Consider the following 25,430-nt stretch of genomic DNA (forward strand, 5'->3'; position numbering starts at 1 on the left):
ATTTCTTGAATAAATCTATTCTTATTGACAAGCTGCTATGCTACAGATAGTTCTGCCTACTGCAGGCTTTATCAAGCGCATCTTGAGCGAGCGATTGCTTCTCTGAAATCAGGATATCTTTAAAAACATTGCAATTGAAGGATTGCATGCTGATGTTTGTAGTAACTGGTGACACCAGAATGGCAGAAATCAGCAACCTTAAAACACACCAAACCTTAGCATTCTGAATTTCTCTGTTTAATGTATGGTAACTCCTGAAAACTGAAAGTTCAGTCAAGCTTTAATAACAGCAGAGATCTGTGATTTGAAACAAACGGGATCAAAGCATCGCAATGGCCAGATTTTGCAATGAACTCATTCAAAGCTGAAAGCATTCAAAGCTGAATGGGACATGAATAACCTACTTTATTGATTCGATCACATACAAGTTGAATCGTTACGACATTGTGTTGAAAATGGGTGCATGAATTGCATTCTAATCTTGCTCTCAAGAGCAAATGTACCTCGATTTAACGTTATGCTCTTTGCTTCATTACGTCATTTTACAATGCTTAAGAAACAATCTGTCGCACAGTGGGGTGATATTCACAGGCAGGTTACAGCCATCGCGTAATTGCATCTTTTCTCTTTTATTCTTCAACGTGTACAAATGACCAATCCAACATCCAAGACCACGACTGATCAAGACGCATCTAAAAAGGAAGAAGCGTCCAACATTGACTTGGTTCACAAGGCACATGGCCAGTTGGGCGCGTTGGAAGATGATGACGAGTTTGAAGAATTTGAAGCTGAAGGTCAGATTCATGCAGATGCTTCTAGTCAAACTAAATTGTTTAGACTGACTAAACTGATATGATAGAATGGGAGGAAACCAACAATGAAGACCAAAATGATGATAGTTTATGGGATGATAATTGGGATGACGACGATGTTGAGGAGGATTTCTACAAGATCGTTCAGTAAGTTTCTTTTTGCAATGAAGCACAGCAGTGAAATGACACTTTGTACGTGATATAGAGCTGAATCCAGCCAAAATGCCACAGCAGAATCACAATCAATGGCATTGTAAATGTAGCAATTTACACGTGCTTGCGAGTAGTACAGACCCTACTTGGAGACTTCATGATGTCAATAAACTTGTTGTCTCATTTCTCTCCTGTTTGCATCCTTATTGTATATATACAGGCGAGATTGCATCACTGTCAATCTTATTGTTCTATGAGGATATAAGAATATTCTAGTGGGTGCCTTTTCTACTTTGTTGAATACCGTCAATAACTCAGTCTGTTTCTGATCTGATCCACACTTGATCAGCAAGTATTTTGATTCACTGGATTCGTTTCCATGTTCCAATGCCTTGCAAATCACCAAAACAGTGCAGACTTACTATTTCTTGATCTACTGCTGGTACTATATGGTGCCAACCATTTTGAGCGTTGTACAGATCATCATCATTATCAAAACTACGTCAGAGTTGCTATACAAGCTCAAAGCGTTGGATCCTTGGTACACAATGGCCTGACAGATCCAATAGCCTAAATTTCTATCACATGCACAATATGAGTTTCGTAACTATTACCACTTTCCTGGATCTGCATTCTTGAAATTTAGTATAAATAAGAGGGCATTTTTGATCAGCATTTTCTACTGTATTCACTTCAAGAATTAAACAAGAAACAATGGGTAACACACACAGCACAACAACAAGAAGACAAGCTGCTCCTAGAGCAGTAAAGACAAGAAAAAGCCCTCGCCGATTTGGTCTCCCCTCGCAAAGACGTGCTCATGCTGCTGCTCCTGTAGCAGTTAAACCTCGTCGTAAGTTTGGCTTTGGCTCATCGAGAAAGCATCGTCATGGTGCTGCTGCTGCTCCTGTGGCTACAACTGTTCCATCCAACTCAATGACATTGCGTAAACTCAAGGCAAAGATTTCTCCTGGTCCCAAAGTAGCTACTACCAACAAGAGATCAAGAAAGCATGCAAAGAAAGACCCTGTTAGTGGTTTTGTAGACAAGCTGGCTCCCGCCGCTGGCGCTGCTGGTGTCTCTGCTGCTCCAAGACATCGCTCTCGTGGATTTGGATTTGGAAGACGCAGACCTGTTGAGCCTCCCATCACCACCAAAAGAGGCATGTTTAGTCGATTCCAAAGAGCCAGAGCTTACTAAACGCTACCATTAAATGTACATATTTTTTATTCTGATGAAGGCCATATGTTGTAAATATGAACATGGCTTCATTTACGATCCTTTTTTATATTCTATTATATCATCCTTATCCAATCTGTATATGCCATCTTATCAAATAAATCTAATCTAATAATCTATGAATTTAATGAACCACTTGCACTTTGACATTATCTACGTCTAGAAGATGCCTATTCAGTCGATGCACTGCAATCAGCTCTGAGTATCCACCTGTCGTGCTGAGTGCATTTTCAGGAACTATGAATTGAAACGTGCCACCGTTTGTAATGGGTCCTCCTCCTAAAGAAGTACTTCGATCATTGTTGAAGAACAAGTTAACCGTTTCTCCACTTTGCCCAGCTTTGAACGACTATACGAACAATGAGTGTTGGATGCTTATTTGATATACTTGTAACATGTATTCGATATTTACTGCTTTGACGGCTTGGCCAACCCTCCAAGTTGTCCCAGCGGTGGGATAGGTCACTATGATATGGGGTTGTTAGGCTACCATGCCTTTTTGCTTTCGGTTATCAATTGCTTACTTTCTGATACCACAGTACTTGCTATTGCGCACAGATAAAAGATAAATAGTGTGTTGATCATTGAAAGAGAAAAGATGAAAGAAGAGTACTCCTTGTATATTACTCGCTAGTACAACAGGACATTAATGCCCCCCTAAAGAATTGAGCTCGGTGAATCTAATCGGCACGAGCATTTATTGTGCACGCTACAATAGAACATTCGAAATTTATAATAGATCGAGAATCCGACTACGAATACGTTTTTTGAACATATGTTACAATTGTTGTATCCAATCATGGAAAGGTACAAATCATAGCATAATAAATTATGGTCCCTAGACACTTTCAAAGCCTTGAAAAGGAAAGAAGTTGCTCTAACAGGTATTTTGGTAGACTGGCATTATTAAATATAGAATGCAAGGAGAAGAGCATGGCCAGCAACAATGATCTATAATTTGCCACCTACTTTCCATACGCTTCAAAAGCATCTACTGCTGTATAGCCTTCATGATAAAAAGGGCATTGTTGAGTTTGCCAGCTGACTCCACCAGCCAAAATTAATTCAAATCCAGACTGTCAGTTTACTCCAGATTGGCCAGATTTTGACAGTTTTTCGACTTGATTGAACTATTTTTCATGATTCGACTATACGAAGTGTGATGATCATACCGTGCTTCCTAATACATTATTGAAGTACTTTTCAAGGCGCATCCAAGAATACAAAGTAAAGTATATGTTTTGAATAAACTTGGTGAGCAATTTATGAAAATATGAAAAGAGGTTTCTGGCCAAAAAGTCGAGATTTTACATATCAAGGTCCTACAAAGATGATTTCAGGAGTTACCTTAGATCGATAGAAACATTTTGATTCAATATATACCATAGTAAAAGTCTTCGTTATCAAGGTCAAAAAAGCGATCGTTTGATTTTCGATGAAAATCATGAGGGGTACCTCATGCTTTTTGGTCGATTTTTGGCCATGTTTTTTTTAGGTCCTCAAAAAGTTGAGCAAAGGTGTCAGCAAGTAACTGCCAGACGAGAGCAATTGTTTGGTGCTATTATGACGATCTAAAACGGCCTTGAACACAAGAAAACGTAGCTCAAATGCACCCAGATTTTGCCGTATTAAGCATACTCTTGACTAGAAAGGGGTGATACCAGTATGCTGTTTGCCTGTATAAGAAGTAACTTCGTGTATACGGATGTGGAGCATCGCATAAGAGTCAGACCCACAGATAATATGAAGGGGTTTCATGTATAAGTGGAGGGTTAAACGGTAGCTCAAGCTGCGGCTGCGCAGGTTGGTTCTCATTGAAACGAAGCGAAGGTAAAGAGTCATCCGAAGCGCAAACACTCGTACTGTAATAAAGAGGATTTCTACAGACACTTGAACAGGGACGTATAGAAATGACTAGACGCTAAAACTGAAGAACCTTTATTGAAATACATTTCGAGATCCTTTATATACGAATTAACATTGTTCAACAAGTCAACCTTTCTTTAGCAATCAGGTACTAGTAGAACAGAGTTCTTACAACATTTGTATAACATAGTACTTTTCAGGAAGTATCCGGTTAACTGGACAATTGAGATTGGTATTCTAGTAATCACACCATCACAGCTCGATTGGCCTTAACAATTTCGAACCGAATGAATATCCTCAAACATCTACAGCTCAACATTTATAGTTCCTTCCATCATTAAGAATGAGCAACAATGAATGTTTTGATCCAACCATAGCTGAGTTGTGCAGAACCCACCTAGCCCGACAATATTAATCTTGGGTTCGCTTTGGTTGCTTCGCTTCGGTCATAATGCAAAATATATCCGTACGTACGATTAGTATATCTCTCTGTATATTCTACCATGATGTAAATATTCCAAAACTGACCTGAAACTGTGGATCTAACTCTTTTTGGGATGTTCCACATTTGTTTCAATGAAAGCAATTCGTAAACAGGTAGATAGTATAGTTGCACTGCCTTTTACGACTTAAAAGTATGCAAATCACAGCAGAATTTAGACGCATTTAAGTACTAATTTCTGGTTCTACAAGTCGCTTTAGACCGCCAGAGTAGTGCCAAACGATTGCTTTCATACAGCATTTACTTGCTGACAACTTTGCTCAACTTTTTGGGGACCAAAAAAATATGGTCAAAAATCGACCAAAAAGCATGAGGTACCCCTCATGATTTTCATTGAAAATCAAACGATCGCATTTTTCACCTTGATAACGAAGACTTTTACTATGGTATATGTTGAATCAAAATGTTTCTATCGATCCAAAGCAACCTCTGAAATCATCTTTGTGGGACTTTGATATGTAAAATTTCGACATTTTGGCCAGAAACCTCTTTTCATATTTTGATAAATTGCTCAATAAGTTTATTCAAAACATCTATTTTATTTGGTACCATTTGATGCGCCTTTAAAAGCACTCCAAGAAAGCTTAAAGAAGCATTTTTTTTTTTTTTTTTGTAGGGGAGCCGAGCTCCATTTTTTATTTTAAGTCCTTCAAATGTCGCTATGAGTGATAGGAAAGACTGGGTATGATTACAAGAGGATCGGAGGAACGAAAGAAAAAAATAAAAATAACAGATAGAAAAGAGCAAATGGATAAAAGAGGAAAAACTGAATACTTACGAATCTAGCTTTAACTCGGCATCCAAGCGAGCAAGAGAGCGAGCAAGACGATGTTGAACAGTGTCAGCGATGAACGGGGTTCGGTCGAAGATCCAGCGCCAGTGCGCTTGCCATATTGTCAGCAGAGTAGTTGCGAAAAGTTGAGGAATAGAGAGATCATTGAACGAGAGAGAGAGATCACGATCAAGATAGGGAGAGGAACAGAGTAATATTTGTTGGAAGAAATGAATCAGATCAACATCAGAGATTGAGGAAGAAGCAGAGAGATAGGTGTGGTACATGTGTCGCCAGACCAATAACTTGGGAGGGCAGGAGAACAGAGTATGGGTGATATCCTCCGTGGTAGAGGCAGAGCAGATGGTACATAGGGGAGAAGGGTGTTTTTCGGGGATGCGTAAATGTAGCAGAGCTCTTGAAGGGATTTTTTCGTAAATAGCTCGGTACCAGACCGTGCGAGCAGCCAGGGGGATTGAGATTCTCCAGAAGGAGAGCCATTGAGCCGGCCGGAGAGGAGAGAGTGAGGAGGAGGTAGAGGAGAGGGTTTGACGTAGTTTTTTGAAGTAACGGATGCTGTTGAGCGGCAACCGGCCTCGTGAAGGCAAGGAAGAAGGAGGAACGATAATGCTACGGCAGAACGCTCGAAGGGAGGGAGGTTGATGTGGGTTGAGGGTTGGACGAGGAGCAATGAAGCACTGTTGTGCAAAGAAAGGTTGGAATAGTAGTTGACGCGACTGAATGAAATCAGCAACACGTTGGGATACAATAGGATGGCGAGCGAATTGGAAGGAAGGACGAACACGAAGCACCTGATGATCAATATCTAACTGGAAAACCTCGCTTACAAGAAGCTTTCTGGCAACGTCAGAGCCATCTAAAAGAAGATTCGGTGGTATAAAGCTAGAAGAATATAAATTGTTAATAGTAGGAGGAGAATGTAAAAGTATTTCATAAAGAGGGAGTGAGTAGCAAGTAATAGCATCAACATATAAGTTACGACGTTCTGACATCTGAAAGATGGACAAGCAGGACTGAAGATTAGTGATTGGATTGAGATAAGTATTGCGACGGGATGGACTTTGAGGAAACCACAACCGATGGCGAGCATGCCGAAACAAGAGGTAGTAAAAGAAATGAGAGAAGACGGTGGAGGAGTAGCACCAAGAAAGAGTATAAGTTAAGACAGGAAGCGAAGGAGTGTTGTACTTGGAGAAGGCCGGAGAGTCAAGATATTGAAGCAATAGAGGGCACACCCAGTACCGTTGCAGAGCTTGTTGTTGAGAGAGAGGATCTAGGAGCCCCAAACCACCGGCAGAGCGAGGTAAAGAGAGAGTAGCAAAAGAGAGTCTAGGGAATATACGAAAATTAATGAAGGCGGTACCCAGGCTTCGTAAAGAGAGCAACTGGGCCTTGGTAAATGTTGTGAGTCGTAAAACATGCCATAATTTGGAATAAATGAGTGAATTGAGAATGGTGACCCGGCCACGGATAGAGATATTGCGTTGGGAGTGGATAGCAATAGCGTTACGGATGGAGTCATACAGTTTTTGAAAGGCAACATTGCGTTGAGTAATGCTGGAACAAATTGGATAACCGAGATAAATGAGTGGAGTGGTGGATGTGCGATCATGCCAAGCGGTGATGCCATAAGATGAGAGCAGGGCTTGCCAAGTTGTTGATGGTTTACCTGAAAGAGATGTAGCTACTGTTTTGTGATAATTCAATAATGCGTTAGAAGCTTTCATGTAAGTAGTGATGGCAGCCTGCAAACGATGGAAATCGTGCGTGTCGCGAAGATACACCAAAGTATCATCCGCATAGGCAAGGATTTTGACCGCCAGAGGCGCAGTTGTAGAAGAAGCTGAAGAAGTTGAACCATCGGGAACAATGGGCGGGTCAGCAGCATCAGAAAACAGTTGTTGCATAGAATCTGAAATAACATCAGATTGGGTATCATTAGAAGGGGGAGGAGCTTCAGTGTGTAGGTTGAAACCCTTGTATTGAGGGTCTTGGTGAATTGATCGAAGGAATGGATCAAATGCGATATTAAACAGTAGTGGCGAGATGGGATCTCCTTGTCGAATACCACGTTGTTGGGTGATATAATCAGTCGAGATATGTCCATTGATGTTGATGTGAATTTGTGTCGAAAAAAAGAGAGTTAGTAAGGAATGAATAATATTAGTAGGCATGTTAAAACGTTGCATCACAGCACGAAGATAATCAGGATGAATGCGATCGTAAGCCTTCTCTTGATCCAAGAGAAGTGCAATACTGTCAGAGGATGTTTCAGCGGCAATGAGGCGAGTGTTGTGGAGGATCATACCATTGTCACCGATGAAGCGACCAGGCATGAATCCTGATTGTTGAGGACATATGATTTTGTTCATAAAAGGCATAAGACGTTGGTTGAGAAGTCGGGTAAATATCTTGGCATCGCAACATATCAATGATAGAGGTCGCCAATTCTTGAGGTTGGATAGGTCGCCGGATTTGGGTAGTAAACAGATGCAGGTTTGCAACCAGCTGGAGGGAAAGATACCCAAGTTGAGAGCATCATTAAATACCTGAACAGAGAGTTTGGCAGCCTTCGGGTGGTTGAAAATCACGTTGAGAATGGGATAAGGTAAACCGTCGATGCCAGGACTGGATTGGAACTTGGTACGATGAGTACCAGTCAATAAGTCGGCATAGGTGAAAGGTTGCTGAAGAATAGTATGAGCATCATCCGGGATGGTGTCAGAGTCAGGGATCGTGTTGCACAGGGACTCGATGCTCGCGATATCGACCGGATCACTGGAATACAACGTGCCATAGAAACTAGAAGCAGCTGTCTGCATCGAAAGAGGATCAGTACATAATGTGTTACTAACTGGATGGAGGAGGCTAGTAATCGCCTGTTTAGCGGCATGAGTGGCAATAGTTCGCTTAAGGTAACCGGCAGAGGTTTCCCCCTTTTCACGCCAATGTTTACCTGCCCGCAATCGTAGGTTCGTAGCAATTTCACGTTGAAGCATACCAATTTGCTTTTCAACGGTGTGTAGTAGTTGTGTCCGGGTACGAGGATCCGAGTATTGACGACATATTCGGTTGCGCTTGCGTTGTAGGCGCCGGTGTTGGCGTTCCAAGGCATTGCTGCGAGCACGACTTACCCGACGAGCGATATCCTGAACTAGAGCTTTAAGAGCATCCCAATTGTCTTAGCTTAAAGAAGCATTTTTTTTTTTTTTTTTTTTTTTTTTTTTGTAGGGGAGTCGAGCTCCAGGTTTTATTTAAAGTCCTTTAAATGTCATACTGAGGGATAGAAAAGACTGTTGGTGGACCCAATGTCTGCAATGAAGGGGAATAAGAAATTTTGAACTAAGTTGGGAAAGAAATCTACTACTAATAAGGTGCGAAACCTAGAGCCAATGCAATCTTGCGGAAATCGTCAAAAATAGAGAATGGATAAGAATACAAAACACCAAACGAGGACATCAGTACTACGTCAAAAATTCAGACAACTTGCGTTCACCAGGATTTGAACCGGGGATCCTCCCGTTGGCATACGGGAGTTCTACCACTTCGCCCTACCACCAGGGACGTACTTAAAGAAGCATTAGGTGATCATCATGTTTTGTATAGCCAAATCTGGCAAAATAGTTCAATCAAGTCGAAAACCCATCAAAATCTGGCCAATCTGGAGTAGACTAAGAGGCTGAGTTGAGATTAATTTTGGTGGCTGGTGGGATCGGCTGGCAAACTCAATGCAGTAATGGATGCTCTTGAAACGTATCGAAAGTAGGTGGCAAATTACATAGCATTATCATTAGCTATATTATTTTGCTTGCATTCTATATGTAATAACGCCAGTCTATCAAAATACTTGATAGATCAACTCCTTTCCTTTTTGACGCTTTGAAAGTGTCTAGGGACCATAAATAAATATATTACGTTACGATGAACATTTCGATTATTCGGTTGGTTTCCACCAAAATGTTAGATGACACTTGATTGATAGTAATTTAATATAAAATTACTAATCATATATGAGCCATGCCTTACAAATGCCTAGCAACTCAGTTTTCATATTAGGGTCGTAAAAGTGTCTAGGGACTATGCCATAATACCACTATCTGATATCGGATATCCATAAGAAACAGACCCAAGCGATGCAGTTGAAATGAACGTCTAAGCACACGAAATTGTCATTTTCATTAAAGAAGCTAATTAAAAATCAACAAAACCACTATTTCATATTGTTGAGAATCGATGTTTGTGAAGCTGATGAGACGGGGCTGCAATCGCAAAGTAATACCACTTAACCTAACTACTTCTCTAATGCTCGTGCTGTAAGATTCTGTATCTCATGGACTGGATCGTTGCAAGCTTAAGATACTCATGTAAATGCATAATGCAAACTTGTTTCTTTAATAAGCAAAATTACACAAATGCAGATCCTGGTTTACTTTTAGTTTTGTGGTCTCTAAAGTAATGATAATGATTTACATAATACATATATAGTAAAAGAGTATAGTCAAATGTCTTATGTCACTCTATTACAGTGTGCTGAACAATATTATTGTTTGTTATCAGAGAATATCAGTATCCCAGTGCCACACTCTTATGAAACGTCTACTCTAAAAGATAGAACAATATTTTGACTGAACATTAGCGATATCAAACGGCTGGTAGAGGTTACTGATCTGTATAGCTAAATCGGCCCACTATACTCGTGTTTTGGTGATCATATTCTATGCGATCACTGTATAATAAATAAAATATGATCATGATGATACATAGTGCTTGAGTCTCCAAAAGAAATATAGCAATTTTTATTATCTCTTTCTTTAGTGTCGTATTTTTTAGATTTATGCCATTTACAATTGCTATCTACTTTTTGTTTGTCCCTGTTTGTACCTTGATCGTAGCTGTACGGGGATTGAATACAACACTCTTTGCATAATATTACCTATCAAGCTTCTTACAAAAAGCCTGGGGTCAAAGCTCAAAGTAAAGCGGCTGATGGAGGTCATACTAGGAATCAAACCCGTTTGATATGTAGCTTGTATTATAAAGCATGCGTTTGCCGGCTATTCGAGGTGGCTTGAAGGAATCTCACTGGCTAAAAGTCTTAAATTTAATATGTTTTTGTCTAATTTCTACAGTTCCATGAAAGTACACAATAAGCATTCAATGGCTGTGTTAGAACACAATGTTGTTGCTTAATTTTTATACGTACAAGCCATCCCTCTGTAATTGCTCCTTTATCTCTCGTTAGATACAAAATGATACAGACATTACCTCAAGCGTTATTGCTCACAATTGCAGATATCCTGACTTCTGAAACAAGATTGAACTTGGCACGCACGTCGAAATACATGTGGAAGTCATTTACAACATCTGTTGAGTCAGTATATACACTTAATAGCACTGTTCCTACCTTCCTGCTACATAAGCTAAAGCATGTGTATATTCGAAACAAATATTACTGTAGCAACGAGATTTCAAGATTACTCGACAATGCTTCTCAACTCGAGTCTGTTCATTTCGCATATCGTGATCACTATGATTATCAGTTTTTGAGCCTCTTTATAGCAAAAAACATCACGCGTAAACTTGCTTACCATGTTCCTAGTAGCGCGATTAACGTGTTCCAAGTGCTCTTGGAGTCACAGCAGCTCAAAAATATTACTGTTGTCCCTCTTCAATACGATGCCGAACAAGCAAGCGGTATTGTTACCCCTGAGCGCATCAACAGACATGTACAGCTCATCAAAGAGAGAATGAAGATTGATTGGGCTCGCTCACGACTCACGTTCAAGGAAAGAGCAAAGTTGAATCACCATCTACCTGTATATGTCAATCAATTGATGTGCCTGCATGATTACTCGCTGTTGAAAAAAAAACAATTGTTTGCAGATAAATATATGAAGAAAGCAGCCAGCGTCGATATCGAGCAAGCAGATGCTCTGATTAGAAAAGTAGCACCAATGTTTGTCGAGGCAGTTATCATCATCAAGGACAACTGGTACATGATTACAAGTTTCTCTGTTTTCATTCATGATCCACAGCACATCGATGATTGTGCCGACAATTCCAAATTCGCATACCAAGACAAGCCTATTGCCTTCATCATGCGTAAAACGGCTTTCGGGTCGTCATCTTATGAGCTTGTCATCAGATTTGGATTCATAGAATTGCTGGCTGACAGTGGATTTATGGGATCAGTTGAATCAAACACATTCTTGCCCTTTGTTGGTTCAGCATTAAAGAGCCTTCCTCTTGAAGTCACCGGCAGTATCAACACTCTGACCAGCGCCTCAATCTTCGTCAACAATGATCAGCGGCTCTATGGCACGCACCCAAGACTGATCAATCAATATTACAAGGATTCATCAACTCTAGATTGGCATTTTTACAGCGCTAAATTTGATGAGGCGGGCTTTAAGCCATTGCACCCATTGAAGTTGGTCGATGCCCCTTGCCTGGTGGAAGCGTCTTCGTTCATTATCAATTCTTTTGCTCATCGTGAAACCAAAAAGAGCATAGCAAGAAAATATCAAAAGGCTTTGAAAAATTCATCAGTTTCCAAAAATCTGGAGAGGGAAGTATCGCTTGTTATGAATTATCTGGATGCTATTATTTCCCATCGTCGAGGCGGGCCTGCTATCTTCCACGAAACCAAACATGGCAAAGCTTTGGTCAAGCGAAACTTGTTGCAACTTTATCAAAAGGTGTTGCAACCCTATATCAAAGCACAAAATCTGAAAACAGTAGCAAGGGCCCAGGATGTATACAAGCTGAAGAAAATTAACTTGTTTGATTGAGGCAACATTTGCGGATCTAAGAGCTTTGGCAACACGATAGTGTTCATGTTGTGGTCCTTTGTATTATGCCACTTCCCCCTGCTTTTCGCTTTGGCCCCTTCTTTTTTACACCTTTTATAATTCATTTACTGTTGCCTTCTTTTACTTTTTTTTTATTATTAGAATTAAAACTTTGTATATTTAAGTGTGGTAAATATTCCATTTTTCTACATGGGTGAAATATTGCTTCGTCTAGTTGCGATGAACATGTTGCATCCATGGCAATCAATGTGCACATAATTGAGTCTCAATCTACCAGCAAATATATGTTTCCAAGGATTTTCAGTACCTCTTTCAGACATCTCGTGAATTTATTGAGTTTGATGCATTCATTTCCATGCTACAGAGGAAAATCTAATCACAGCAGAAAATTGCAAGCATTGAATGAGAAATCTTAAAGCCATCTACTACAATGGCCGCCTTTCAATCGCTACGATTGCCACTATATTTCAGGAACACCCCACTATAAATATATAGGTATTAAAAGGCTTTTATTGAATCAAATCGCACATCATTATAAATCTAAGTAAGTCTTAAACTATAAAGCTTTTCTTCGTTCTCATTAAAGCACTTGTAGCTATAACGAGTAAACAGGATCAACCACGAGAAGGTGAAAGCTAACTTGATCCCAAAAATAACGAGGAGTCAGGCGAACCATGTATTGGAGCAATCGTGGCAAATTAGCTCGTACACTTACAGTCCAGATATATAATCTGGGGTAATGACCCTCTCTTGCTAAACAACTTCAAGACCACCGTCGTTTAGCTCAGAGTTAACGACACTGAGTTAATGCGGGCCGAAGTCGCGTCCAACTGGGCACTGTGCAAAATCCCTAATCGAGAACCACCCATCCTTTAAAAAAAAAAAAAAAAGGAATAAGGAGAAAAGAAACAGATGGAATGTGGGCAAATATTTTTATAGAGAAACATGTGATATTTTTTTTTTTTTTTGCATCTTGCGTCATTACAGCAATTTTTTTGTATCACCATTAGTCCCAGCATTTGATAGCATTGATCTATAATCAGGGTTTGATCATAGTAGCGAATTCGATTTCTCTACTTCCCATTAATAATTGATGGCTTAAAAGCTACTTATATAGTAGATTTTTATTATCTTTTATTTGAGTTTGTCTACGGCCGTCATCGAGCATAGCGAGATTGCATTTAATTCAACATTGGGTAACACTGGCCTATAAGAGGACTTTACCGTAGCGAAGGTTAAAAGCCATAGCAATCAAGCATCTAATCCAACATTTAGCAACGTTGATTTTTATGAGGGTTTTTGCCGTAGCAAAACGAAGGCGCTAAACCCTAGTATATAAGCAGCAAATTCAGTTTTTCATTTTTCCATTATTAATAAGCTTACCAACAAGATAACGCATCAAAATTAGCTTTAACAAAATTAGTGTGCCTCCTATTCGAATTAGAAATTGCACAAGCTGCAGAACTGCCCTTCTTCCAGACAATTTTGGCTACCAAAGATGCGAATTACACCATGTAATTAAAAGCTATGAAGCAAGAACATAACCAAACTTGACAACTTTTAAGCCTTACTATCTTGACATGTAAACCTTTCTGAGCCACCAGAATGGCACCAAACTGCTGTATTCGAGTAGTAGTAACTTCCTGACACCTTTGCTCAACTTTTTGGGGACCAAAAAAATATGGTCAAAAATCGACCAAAAAGCATGAGGTACCCCTCATGGTTTTCATCGAAAATCAAACGATCGCATTTTTCACCTTGATAACGAAGACTTTTACTATGGTATATCTTGAATCAAAATGTTTCTATCGATCCAAAGCAACCTCTGAAATCATCTTTGTGGGACTTTGATATGTAAAATTTCGACATTTTGGCCAGAAACCTCTTTTCATATTTTGATAAATTGCTCAATAAGTTTGTTCAAAACACCTATTGTATTTAGAGCCATTAGAAGCGCATCAAAAAGTACTCCAAGGAAGCTTAAGAAGATTCGGGATAATCATCACGACTTATATAGTCAGATCATGCAAACTAGATTAAACAAGTCGAAAGTTGGCAAAATCAACAAATAACAGACAGACAATGATAAGCGGAGATTTAAAAAGCTCTAGTAGTAGCTGGCTGGTAAAATGCCTTTCTCATCTAGACAATTGATGTTTTTAAAGCTAGCAAGAAGGGAAGTGTGAGCCAAAGAGTATCGCAACTTGGTGCACCTACTTTTTGCTAATTTGTTGCTCACATTCACATCAGGTGGACTAAATCGTTCAAAATTGCGAATCCAAATGACAGAGATGTCTGTTAGTGGAGTCATTAATTGATGTCTTACCAGTAGCAGAATTGTGAAGATCCAGTTGAGTCAAGAGATGGCATAGAACCAAGAATAGCTGGAAGCACTAGAAGTTTATCAGCATTGCAATGGAAGTTTAGGCTTGTAACCCTCGAAAAATCGGCCAAAAAGACATCAGAGGGCGATGTCTGAAAAGATCGCTTGTCAATACATCATTCGGGGATCCCTCAGTGACCAGAGTAACCAATGAATAGCATGGATATCCGCTGATGAAGCATCATGGTTATACCTTCAACGTATAAAGACCGTCTTTCAAAATGTAGCCTTGTTATATTCCAGAATAACGCGTGGACATCTCGCAAATATTTGTATCATTATACTCATAGGTAGAATCCATTCGAAACGGTGCCTGGAAATGGAATCCAAAATGGCACTGATGTTCCATTTCATCTTTAATGCAGATTGCTCGTCGTGACCGGAAAAGATAGTGTATATAATGCACATGTTACGCGTCTTGGAAGGTTTCTCTTCTTCTCTTGTTTTATTCAACTCTACGTTACAAATAAAATGACTCAAACTGCTCCAACTCCTTCTCTTGATTTTAGCATCAATGCCGAACAAGTAGAGAAGATCACTGCTGATATCATCGCTGAGGAGCTTGCCGTCAATGATCTCGTTGCTTCCTTGAAGCCTGAGGAGCAAACCTACGAGAATATTGTGGTCCGTTTGGCTAGAATCGAAAATGAACTCTCAGGTATAGAGGGCTATGGATTTGATCGACTTACTCGCAGCTCCACTGACAGCAATCACCTGTAGGTAAGGTTCAACTGGTGAGCTCCTTGAGTCAGATTTCCCCTGATGCTGCTGTCCGTGAGGCTTCCGTTGCCGCTGAAACCAAATACGACCAATTCAGCATTGAGCAAAGCATGCGCCATGACATTTACTCTGTTATTACCAGCTACATTGCCAAGACGGATCTCGATAGTTTGGATGCCGAGGATGCTCGTCTTTTGCGTAAAATGGAACGCAGCTTCCGTCGTAACGGTCTTCATTTGTCAGAGGAGAAGCGTAACGAGTTCAAGGAGCTCCGCAAGAGACTAAGCGAAGTCTGTATCGAATTCAACAAGAACTGGGCTCGTGAAAGCAGCAGTAAGTTTATTTGGGAATGGGGCCATCTTATTTGACATGAATTAACCCCTGAATTGCTTGTATTTGCAATAGCTATCAAATTCACAAAGGTAAATAGCTTTTATATGAGTGTGATAAAAGATGAAGGTACTGAACCATGTCGAGTAGGAAGAATTGGAAGGGCTTGACGATGACTTTTTGGGTAGGAAATAAGGTTACATTCAAGCACACAGAGAGCAGGATTCTCACGCTCTTGCAATAGATGGTCTGAAGACTGAAGAGGAAGACGGTGTTACCAAGTACATTTTGACCATGAAGTAAGTATACAACTAGCAAACATCATGAAATAGAGTAGTTTTTAATGCATTTTAATAGGTATCCTGGTATGTCATGTCGCTGAAAGCTTGATGTGAGGAGGAAGTATTCAAATTTCAAATTTCTGCATCTGTTTCTAGATGTTCGTCCTGGTATGCTAAATTTATACACTCGTTGTGTTCAAATAACTAACATTGATTGCATTGTACAGTTCTCAAATTATGTAAGAATGAAAATACCCGCAAGGCCCATGCTACTGCATACGAATCTCGCAACAAGGAGAACATTCCTTTGCTTGAAGAGGTAAACCACAAAGGTTTCATGTTGATGCGCTCGCTGACTTTACTTTCCAAAGGCTGTCAAGTTGCGTCGCCAGGCTGCCAAGGTAAGCTGTAGCTGTAGACACTGTAATGTGGTGTGAAAGATATTCATCATGCGTAACTATTGCAGATTTTGGGCTACAAATCTCATGCTGATTATGTCCTCGAAGTCAAGATGGCCAAGACTGTCAGTGCTGTTGACGAGGTAAGTCATTGTTTATCACATTAGGTGCTTGTACTGATATTACGTCTCTTAGTTCTTGAAGGATTTGGCCGACAAATTGCATGAACCTGGATTGAAGGAGATTGACGAACTCAAGGAGCTCAAAAAGGTAATGTTACAAAAGAAAAGAGTGTCATTGTTGCATGCTAACGTCTTGTGTTCTTTATTTGTAGGCTGAAAAAGGTAGGGTTGTGGCTGTTGTATGCTCTAGGAGTAAGTTAACTGATTGTTGAAATACGTAGCTGCCCGCGGCGAAAAGTTTGACGGTAGCTTCAATGCTTGGGACTCCAGCTATTACCAACGCATTCTTCTTGAAAATGAATATTCTGTCGATCAAGAGCAAATCAAGCAATACTTCAGTTTAGAAACCACCATTCAAAGTAAGAAATCTGTTGGCCTTAAAGCACATACAGCGATTAAGAGTCTCGTTTAGAAATGTTGGACATCTATGAAAAGGTCTTGGGACTCAAGTTTGTCAAGGTGCCTGCTGATAAGGCTGTTGTATGGCACCCTGATGTCCAGCTTTTTGAATGTTGGGATGCTGCTGAGGACAAGAGCTTTTCTGGTTTCATGTACCTTGATCTGTTCCCTCGTGAAAACAAGTGTGGGTGTATACAAAGCAACTTGGATAGAACGCAAGGAGTCTGACATTTGATATAGATCCCCATGCCGCTTGTTTTCCTCTTCAGCCTTCTTATATAGCCCAAGATGGTGAGCGCGTTGCTCCCATTGCTGCCATGGTTGCCAATTTCACCAAGCCGTAAGTCCGCGTTATGCAAAGATCATATTTATGAGGTGCACCAACTCACCTCGCCTTTATAGAACCGCTGATAAACCTTCTTTGCTAAAGCACGATGAAGTTGTTACATTATTCCATGAATTGGTGAGTTCAAGGGGATACCAGCATGAGCACTTTGAAGCTAACCAATCCAATGTAGGGCCATGTGATGCATCATTTGTGTTCTCGCACAAAGTACGCTCGATTCCATGGTACCTCTGTCGAAGGTGATTTCGTAGAAGCCCCATCTCAAATGCTTGAAAACTGGTGCTACGATCCCAAGTCCCTCAAATATCTCACGTCCCACTTCAAGACTAGCGAGCCTATTTCTGACGAGATCATTGACCGCATTGTAAAGGCCAAGAATGTCGACGCCGCTATGCTCAACTTACGCCAACTGTTCTTTGGTATCTATGATATGGCCATTCACACTTCTGACGATGAGAATCTCGATACGACAAAGGTGTACAACGATCTCCGTGAGAAGATATCCTTGATTGCTGCTCCTAAAGGTAGTTTCGGTCAAGCTGCCTTTGGCCATTTGATGGGTGGTTATGATGCTGGTTATTATGGCTACATGTGGTCCAAGGTATTCTCTAGTGATATGTTCTTTAGCAAGTTCGAAAAGGATACACTCTCCCCTGAGGTTGGCTTTTCATACAGAAAGAATATTCTTGAAAAAGGCAGTAGCAAGGATGGCATGGATCTTTTGAAGGCCTTCCTTGGCAGAGAACCCTCTTCAGATGCCTTTATGAGAGAAGATATTGGTATTAGCAACTAAACGGGATAGATCTTGGTCTTTTAGATAGCAGAGTATTCAAATAAAGCTATTCAATTCATACTGTAAATTTATGTGCATCGATTTATTATTATGCAATCTATTTACGAATAGCCAAAGCACCCATGGGATCATAAGCAGGCAATACAATGGGCTTTTCATCCAACAAATCCACCAACTTTTTAGGAACAGCACGCTTCTCAAGCACAACTTGATAGACAAATTCGGAGAACCATTCGTCAGTCATGATCCAGAAGCCCTTGTCACCAGAAGTTTCAGACCAGCTGTTCTCTACTCTCCAACGGACAGGTGCATTGTCTTTATCAAGGTGAACGCCTGTAAAGACCATAGCATGAGTCATGGCACTCTCGCCATAGAGCAAACGTTGGGCTTTTGACAAGTTGAATTCGACGTTAAATGTCAGCTTATAGTCAAATACTTTCGTGTCCATGGATCCAACACTTCTGTCGCTGAATTGTCCTGCATTGCGAGTTAAATAAAACGAATATAAGCATATGAATACCACTTACCAACATCGCAACCAAACCAAACAGGATTGCCGGATTTCAGAACCTCAACAGCAAGTTTTTTCATCGTGGCAATTGTGGTGTTGACATACTTAATATCGTCTCCACCGACAATGTTACCCAATCTTGCCACAGTGTAAGCTCTTGAATAGGTGTTGCGAGGATCGTTGATCAAGGACATGGTCTCGGCGATCTATTGAATGCAAATCAGCATGATAGTTTTCGTTTAAACGTCATCTAGGTTCCTTACAGGGTACTCCACAATGTCCTTCATGAATTTCTTTGGAGTCAAGCCATGCACTGACACACACTTGCCATTCTTGTCCATGATTTCCCAGTCAAACTTGGCAGGAGGTTCGCCCAAGTAGATCACCATGATGCGGTATATATCTTGCATCATTTCCTCTTTGATCACACGGATAGTGTTGATGGAGAGACCATCAGATAAAGACTTGCGGATTTGAGCGGCGAACTCTCTCAACTTTACAGTTACAAGCCAGTTGAGTTTACCAGTAGAGCTAGATGCAACAGTTTCGGGGAAAGCGCTCTTGGGCACGACACCATACTTTTCAACTAGGTTGATAAACATTTGCCATTGGCCACCATCACCAACAGGATCAGTCAACAAGTACTGAACAACGCGGTCATTGATATCTTCATCGGCCAAATCAATCATGTTTTCAAGGAACCAGTTTGCCTTTTCGAGTTTATCTGTCAAAGTTTTATGACCCACTTTTTAGTGTCACATTTCTTTCCATTTGAGTAACACTTACCATAGAAGAAAAGGAAATTTTGACTTAATTCGAAATCATCGTTAAGCTTGTACTTACGAATCACGGCTAAGCGGAGAACATTTGTACCTAAAGGAAATCATATGTAAGTATATGCTCATGTGAATAGCAATTGCACTAATAGATTAGTCATCGTCTTGGTACATACCTGCAAAGATCCAACAGCGACCACTTTGCTTTTGATTGGTAGCAGCACCCTCTACATCGAGCTTGACATTGAAAACATGGCGGTTATCAATAGCTGCTTTAGGGTTGACCATGATTTTGGTGGGGTCATTGTTCATGATAGCATTCATGGCCAGTTGGTTTTTCTTGTCATGCCAAAAATGTTCCGAGAACTTGTCGAGAGCACGAGGGGTAAGGCGAGAGTAATGCTCCTTGACCTGCTTCTCGTTCAGATCCATATTGGCCATGGCTTGAGACAAGTACTTTTCTTGGCTATTGGCAAGAGACATGTTGCTGTTCAGAACCTCTTGTTCAACAATGGCCATCATCTCGGCACGCTTTTCATCGAATGTTTCGACATGTTCTTCTCTTGAGTTTTGAGCACCCATGTTGCTAAAATAAAATTGTTCAAGTAAATGAAAAGTAAAAAGAAGAATCTGATAAAGGAAAATGCCTTAAATACACTTTGGAGTATGTCAACTTATGGCGCCGAAGAAGATATTGAATGTCAACGGGAAATTTAGCTTTGCAGTTGTTTCGTTGTACCAAAGAGGCTATAATAATAAGAGAAACACTGTCATGTATATACTCACAGTCGAAGCATTTGAACAATATCGAGCTCCAATGCGAAGGTTCGATATGCAAATTGTAACTAATTCATACCCAATGTGGCGATGAGCTTCTTCCTGTGTGCATGTAGACCAAGATATCGCAAGCATCAATGCTTCCAATCAGTGAAGAAATACAACGTATTGGAAAAGTAAATTCAACGTCAAATCCGCTTGAGAGAAAGATATTGCACGTCGGTTTAACTCCTTTTCTAGAAAGTGTTCTGAAATGGCTGGACCTACTGGTATTGTAGAAAAACGGTGCCTAGTTGTAGCTTATATGTTGAGCTCTATTTTGGTACTATCACACTCTATAATTGGCTTTGATTAGCGTTCGATCTATCTATTAGCTTCGTGTATTTAAGCATGAGATTCTTCAGTACCGCAAATCCATTCAAGCTCTGATGATCTTCTATGGGCATGCCTTGAATTTTGCTAGCATGTCTGACATCTGTCGCCCATTATCATCTCTTAATATATTTACAGAAAACTATGAGCAAAACGTTGGAGTGGCCAGCCAGAGATCAGAGACATAAAAAAAAAAGTAAAGCATTGAGTGCCTTACAAGGCTCGAAAAACCACCGGCGAAGCTGGCAATGACCTATAATGGGATTTTACCGTAGCGAAGCGAAAGTACAAAACCATAGCATTCATGCAGCAAATTCGGCTTTTCATTTCTGTTATTAATAAGCCTACCAACAACATAGCGCACCAAAATTTGTATGAATTAGCTTCATCAAAATCAATATGCCTCCTATTCGAATCAGACATTGCACATATTTGGTAGCTGAAATCTCCTGGAAACCTGGTATTCTTGCCGTGTAAATAATAGCCATAAAGCAAAAACATAGCCAAATTTGACAGCTTTCAAGCCTTGATATCTTGACATGTGGGCTATTCTGAGCCGCTTGAATGATGCCAAACAATTGTATTCAAGTAGCAGTAACTTTCTGACACGTTTGCTCAACTTTTTGGGGACTAAAAAAACATGGCCAAAATTCGACCAAAAAGCATTAGGTACCCCTCATGATTTTCATCGAAAATCAAACGATCGCATTTTTTACCTTGAAAATGGAGACTTTTACTATGGTATATCTTGAATCAAAATGTTTCTATCGATCTCACGTAACCCTTGAAATCATCTTTGTAGGACCTTGATATGTAAAATCTCGACTTTTTGGCCAGAAACCTCTTTTCATATTTTCATAAATTGCTCACCAAGTTTATTCAAACCATTTATTTTACTTGGTACCATTGGATGCGCCTTGAAAAGTACTTCAATAATGTATTAGGAAGCACGGGATAATCATCACACTTCGTATAGTCGAATCATGAAAAATAGTTCAATCAAGTCGAAAAACTGTCAAAATCTGGCCAATCTGGAGTAAACTGATAGTCTGGATTTGAATTAATTTTGGCTGGTGGAGTCAGCTGGCAAACTCAACAATGCCCTTTTTATCATGAAGGCTATACAGCAGTAGATGCTTTTGAAGCGTATGGAAAGTAGGTGGCAAATTATAGAGCATTGTTGCTAGCCATGCTATTATCCTTGCATTCTATATTTAATAATGTCAGTCTACCAAAACACTTGTTAGAGCAACTTCTTTCCTTTTCGAGGCTTTGAAAGCGTCCAGGGCAGGGCATGCATACCTTTAGACTGAACATCTGCTGCAAGAGCATCAAACCCCTATCTATTAACATGAAAATCAAAGGTGGTAAAAAAAAAGCATAGCTGCCCTACCCTACCCCCAAACTGAAGGTGCAGCAGCTGGACATTACTCTAACTTTGTCATAGAAACATTGGGCATCATGGGCAAATATCTTCAAATGAAAGGCTTTTATCTGATTGTGAATAATGGTGGCGTCCATTCATCAAATAAGGTAAGACATATAGTAGAGAATAAAACAAATGTGTTGTTCTCTAGAATTGATTCCAATTGAGCAATTCCGGGCTATGGTTGAACATAAGATAAAGCGTAATCAGCTTATAAAGTCTGGAACGCTCGTACAAAGAATAACCGTAGTATGAAGCCATGTTTCTTTATCCCACCATGTAAATATTATTCAACACGCTAGAAAATGTTTCGAAAGCTGCTCAAACAAAGTCTCTCTTTAAATGAAATGTTCCAAAAAGTGTTTGAAATTGCATTCATGATGTGTTCCAACTGGAAAGAGCGTTCCGGATTAAGTTGTAAAATGTACCGCCCAGTTCGAAAAGTGTTTGACTTGAGAGTGGACCCACTGTATTCTATTCTGTTCATATCCTGTTTAGGAGAAACGTGCAATATCAAAACCGATGTTTCACCAAAAACCGGCAAACAAGTTTTAAACAATGAAGATCGCATGTTTTATAGTAATAGAATATTTTTCCCCTGTAAATCGAGAAAAAATAAGAATTCTGAATCCAAATCTTGTTTGATGGATAAAAAAAAAAAAGACTGATTCAATTGCTAGACGTAAGGCTTGCATGTGTTTCATATGTATACAGCCATGATAAGGCGGTCCATATTACCAGTAGTCTTTTTCATTTCGGAACACTTGGGTATGACAGATAAATCAACAGCGATGGAGAACTGTACAACATTTGAAGGCACTATTTTTAAATCAGGATGCGTTATGGTTGTATTTATTTTTATAGTAATGATGATGGGGTGCCATCATGATGGTGGTTTTGTTGCATGTGTGTATTATGGGAAGAGGTATTATTATTGTAAGGGGTTGTTGTTGTTGTTGTTGAAGAGGAAGAAATAGGAGCAAAAGAGCCATCCACACCCATTTCTGTGTGGTGATTCCGAGATACTTCCAACATGTCTTGTTCTGAAAAGAAAGGATCTTCATAGGGAGCGTTTTCATGGTAGTAATTTTGAATGTCATTCCTTTGTTGTTGTTCGTAGTTGTTGGGAGTGGATTCATTAGAGTCCATTTGACTCATTTCAATCTTGATGTCGTTATTATTGTCAAAAGGCTGCTTTTCGTCATCTTTACCAATGTCAGCAGCTAGTTCAGTGCCTACACCAGCTCGGGTTCCCCAACCCACTTCGTGCAATGTGAACAATGCATAAATCTTCATGATGGCGAAATAGTAATTGAACAGTAGCCAAGCAGGTAAGACCCAGATGTCTTGAGGTCTTTTGATGAAATGAGGAATCAGTTTGATGAATCTTGTCAGCAGCAACCAGATGATATAAGAGATGGCAATATTCCAACCTGGCAAAGGTGGGTTTGTAGGACCAGCCCTTTGCTCCTGAAGAGAAGCAAACACACCAACAAGGATGGGACCTGCCAACAGGGTCAAAGGATTAAAGATCTTATCGACCATGGTGAATGCAACGAAAGGATGTCTTCTCCAGATGTAACGCTCGGTAAACAGTGATCTAAAATCAGAACGCCATGTGTTACGAGTCCAACGAAGCACTTGCTTTACGAATCTCCAGTTGTTCTTGAACGTAGAGTAGAGTTCAGCTTCTTTACAGATTTGAGCATACGTATTCCAGCCATGCGACACCATCCAGCGTGTAAGAAACTTATCGTCGCCAGAATTGAGTGGGTATTTGCCCAACCAAAGATCATTTGTAAAGCAATATTGAAAAGCAGGGTCCTTGAGGATCAATGTACGATAAGCTGCAGTACGACCAGAGAGACAGCAGATGCCACCGTCAATGTGAGTAGAAGCAGCAATTTCAATATTTCTACTGGTTAATCTAAAGCCAGCGAGAATTTCCCAAAGTGTTTGATGGCCCTTTGGATCGACAGCATGGACAGTTTGACTTGTACCGACACCACCCATCTTCAGATCTTCAAAGCAAGCGAGAATGTATTCCAGCATGGTAGGCTTCCAGATCGCATCGTCATCGGCAAATACAATGATCTCACTGTTTGTCGCATTGATACCAGCTACCATTTGGAGTCTTTTGTTTGCTCGTGGTACAGTCAACACACGGATTTTGTCTGGATTGACGCTGTTGGCTAGTTCTTGCAATGGTTCCCGCATTTTAGTCTCGGTGATGATGATGATTTCCTTGGGATTGCATGCTAACCAGCTCTTTGCTGCAATCTTAAACTCTTCACCTGCATCGATGGTTGGTACGATAATTGTCACATCTCTTTCCCCTGTATAAGTTGGATTGGCCTTGGGTAACCTTGGTCTATATACTAGCCAGGCAGTGACCTTTATAAAGAACCACAGGTATCTATAGAATCCAATGATACCAAATGGTAAGAAGAAGGGCAATAGACCCAGGTCATTTGTTAGATACAACATCTACTGTAGTGTATGTATCAAATTTTGAAGGAAAAGAATGAAAAAGAAAAAGAAACGCAAGAAAGAGATAAAACACATTTATATTATCTGATCCCCTATTATTAGCATGTGTAACTGAGATGTGTGTCTTGCTGTTGAGATATAAAAAGCAGGTTATTTTAACCATCCAATAACTATACGTGCTAATTTGATTGGACTTTATTGTAGCTTCATATTGGCCATGTTTGTTATCAATACACTAGCTCCATCCTTGCTGCTGTCGCCTTGCTGTCGCTGTTGCAGATCTACTATGAGGCCTGTTTTATCGTAATCATCGGCAAATAGGTAAAACTCGGATTCGAAGATGTTGTGCGTGGTGTCGTTGGATAATGTATCGTAGGGATGCTCACGGATGTAATTTGACACGTTGCTCTGAAATTGTAAAACTTTTAAATAATCCAACACATGTAGCAACTCGGATTCGCCGCTCGAAAGAAATGCCTTTGAACCATGTTCAAATTCACTGGGATGGACACAATTGTACGGCTGCAATTGCGACTTCTTTGGTGAATCATCCAGCAAGATGGTGTTGGTAGCATTGTACTTGCCGTCAAAATACTTCCACACGATATCCAGATCTTTGATGGTGAGCACTTTGCGGTTGTAGTCTGATTTTGTAAGCCCAAAGCTTGTGCGATCCCAAATGACTGAGAGTTTTTCCTTGTGTTTTCCAAACAAACGGCTCATGTTGTGAACAGAGTGAGGTTGTGCACTAGACCAGAGCATGACATTGAAGTTTTCAAACACATAGTCGAGAAACTGTTGACTGTAAGGGCGCACATACATGGATTTGTTACTGCGTACTCTTGATACCAATGTGCCATTTAGATCCAATATCAGCAATTGATTCTTCAGGGGATTCTTTAATTTGATTGATTCAATATTGACTGTATCGAGATAGGCCTTCTTGGGCTTGAACAACAGCTTTTTTGACATTTTTATTTGTATGATTTAAAGGAGAGAGAAAAAAAAATTAGTCCCTTGCTTTGTGCTTGGTGTTTAACCGTTGTTTAAAATGTTGAAAGAAAAAGCT

General features: G+C 40.1%; 9 protein-coding genes across 9 annotated transcripts; 4 read left to right on the forward strand and 5 right to left on the reverse strand.

Moving 5' to 3' along the window:
* Positions 1 to 649: 649 nt before the first annotated feature.
* On the forward strand, positions 650 to 1,069 carry rpl15_3 (60S ribosomal protein L15; the record flags this gene model as incomplete). Its single annotated transcript, XM_064828074.1, has 3 exons — positions 650 to 794; positions 860 to 959; positions 1,018 to 1,069. The coding sequence occupies 3 exons, from the start codon at positions 650 to 652 to the stop codon at positions 1,067 to 1,069; spliced, it is 297 nt and encodes a 98-aa protein (XP_064685276.1).
* A 610-nt stretch (positions 1,070 to 1,679) lies between these two features.
* Positions 1,680 to 2,165, forward strand: RPL17B_2 (60S ribosomal protein L17B; the record flags this gene model as incomplete). Its single annotated transcript, XM_064828075.1, has 1 exon — positions 1,680 to 2,165. One exon carries the CDS (start codon positions 1,680 to 1,682, stop codon positions 2,163 to 2,165), a length of 486 nt encoding a protein of 161 aa, XP_064685277.1.
* Positions 2,166 to 2,328: 163 nt separating this feature from the next.
* Positions 2,329 to 2,789, reverse strand: ATC70_008831 (uncharacterized protein; the record flags this gene model as incomplete). Its single annotated transcript, XM_064828076.1, has 3 exons — positions 2,329 to 2,553; positions 2,617 to 2,669; positions 2,729 to 2,789. 3 exons carry the CDS (start codon positions 2,787 to 2,789, stop codon positions 2,329 to 2,331), a joined length of 339 nt encoding a protein of 112 aa, XP_064685278.1.
* A 2,557-nt stretch (positions 2,790 to 5,346) lies between these two features.
* Positions 5,347 to 8,480, reverse strand: ATC70_008832 (uncharacterized protein; the record flags this gene model as incomplete). Its single annotated transcript, XM_064828077.1, has 2 exons — positions 5,347 to 8,244; positions 8,322 to 8,480. The coding sequence occupies 2 exons, from the start codon at positions 8,478 to 8,480 to the stop codon at positions 5,347 to 5,349; spliced, it is 3,057 nt and encodes a 1,018-aa protein (XP_064685279.1).
* A 2,134-nt stretch (positions 8,481 to 10,614) lies between these two features.
* ATC70_008833 (uncharacterized protein) lies at positions 10,615 to 12,156 on the forward strand (the record flags this gene model as incomplete). Its single annotated transcript, XM_064828078.1, has 1 exon — positions 10,615 to 12,156. One exon carries the CDS (start codon positions 10,615 to 10,617, stop codon positions 12,154 to 12,156), a length of 1,542 nt encoding a protein of 513 aa, XP_064685280.1.
* A 2,875-nt stretch (positions 12,157 to 15,031) lies between these two features.
* Positions 15,032 to 18,009, forward strand: ATC70_008834 (uncharacterized protein; the record flags this gene model as incomplete). Its single annotated transcript, XM_064828079.1, has 17 exons — positions 15,032 to 15,218; positions 15,281 to 15,613; positions 15,686 to 15,702; positions 15,761 to 15,794; positions 15,855 to 15,909; positions 15,968 to 15,975; positions 16,048 to 16,059; positions 16,119 to 16,210; positions 16,263 to 16,292; positions 16,358 to 16,432; positions 16,485 to 16,559; positions 16,624 to 16,633; positions 16,693 to 16,830; positions 16,884 to 17,054; positions 17,111 to 17,210; positions 17,273 to 17,333; positions 17,389 to 18,009. 17 exons carry the CDS (start codon positions 15,032 to 15,034, stop codon positions 18,007 to 18,009), a joined length of 2,019 nt encoding a protein of 672 aa, XP_064685281.1.
* A 97-nt stretch (positions 18,010 to 18,106) lies between these two features.
* Positions 18,107 to 19,878, reverse strand: ATC70_008835 (uncharacterized protein; the record flags this gene model as incomplete). Its single annotated transcript, XM_064828080.1, has 5 exons — positions 18,107 to 18,486; positions 18,537 to 18,726; positions 18,784 to 19,244; positions 19,307 to 19,393; positions 19,473 to 19,878. 5 exons carry the CDS (start codon positions 19,876 to 19,878, stop codon positions 18,107 to 18,109), a joined length of 1,524 nt encoding a protein of 507 aa, XP_064685282.1.
* A 2,851-nt stretch (positions 19,879 to 22,729) lies between these two features.
* RPS1_3 (ribosomal 40S subunit protein S1B) lies at positions 22,730 to 24,358 on the reverse strand (the record flags this gene model as incomplete). The annotated part of the gene is made up of 1 exon (XM_064828081.1): positions 22,730 to 24,358. The coding sequence occupies one exon, from the start codon at positions 24,356 to 24,358 to the stop codon at positions 22,730 to 22,732; it is 1,629 nt and encodes a 542-aa protein (XP_064685283.1).
* Positions 24,359 to 24,556: 198 nt separating this feature from the next.
* Positions 24,557 to 25,333, reverse strand: RPT3 (26S proteasome regulatory subunit 6B; the record flags this gene model as incomplete). Its single annotated transcript, XM_064828082.1, has 1 exon — positions 24,557 to 25,333. One exon carries the CDS (start codon positions 25,331 to 25,333, stop codon positions 24,557 to 24,559), a length of 777 nt encoding a protein of 258 aa, XP_064685284.1.
* Between the last annotated feature and the right edge of the window lie 97 nt (positions 25,334 to 25,430).

Source organism: Mucor velutinosus (assembly GCF_035048745.1).
Source record: "Mucor velutinosus strain NIH1002 chromosome Unknown tig00001563, whole genome shotgun sequence".
Lineage (NCBI taxonomy): Eukaryota > Fungi > Mucoromycota > Mucoromycetes > Mucorales > Mucoraceae > Mucor > Mucor velutinosus.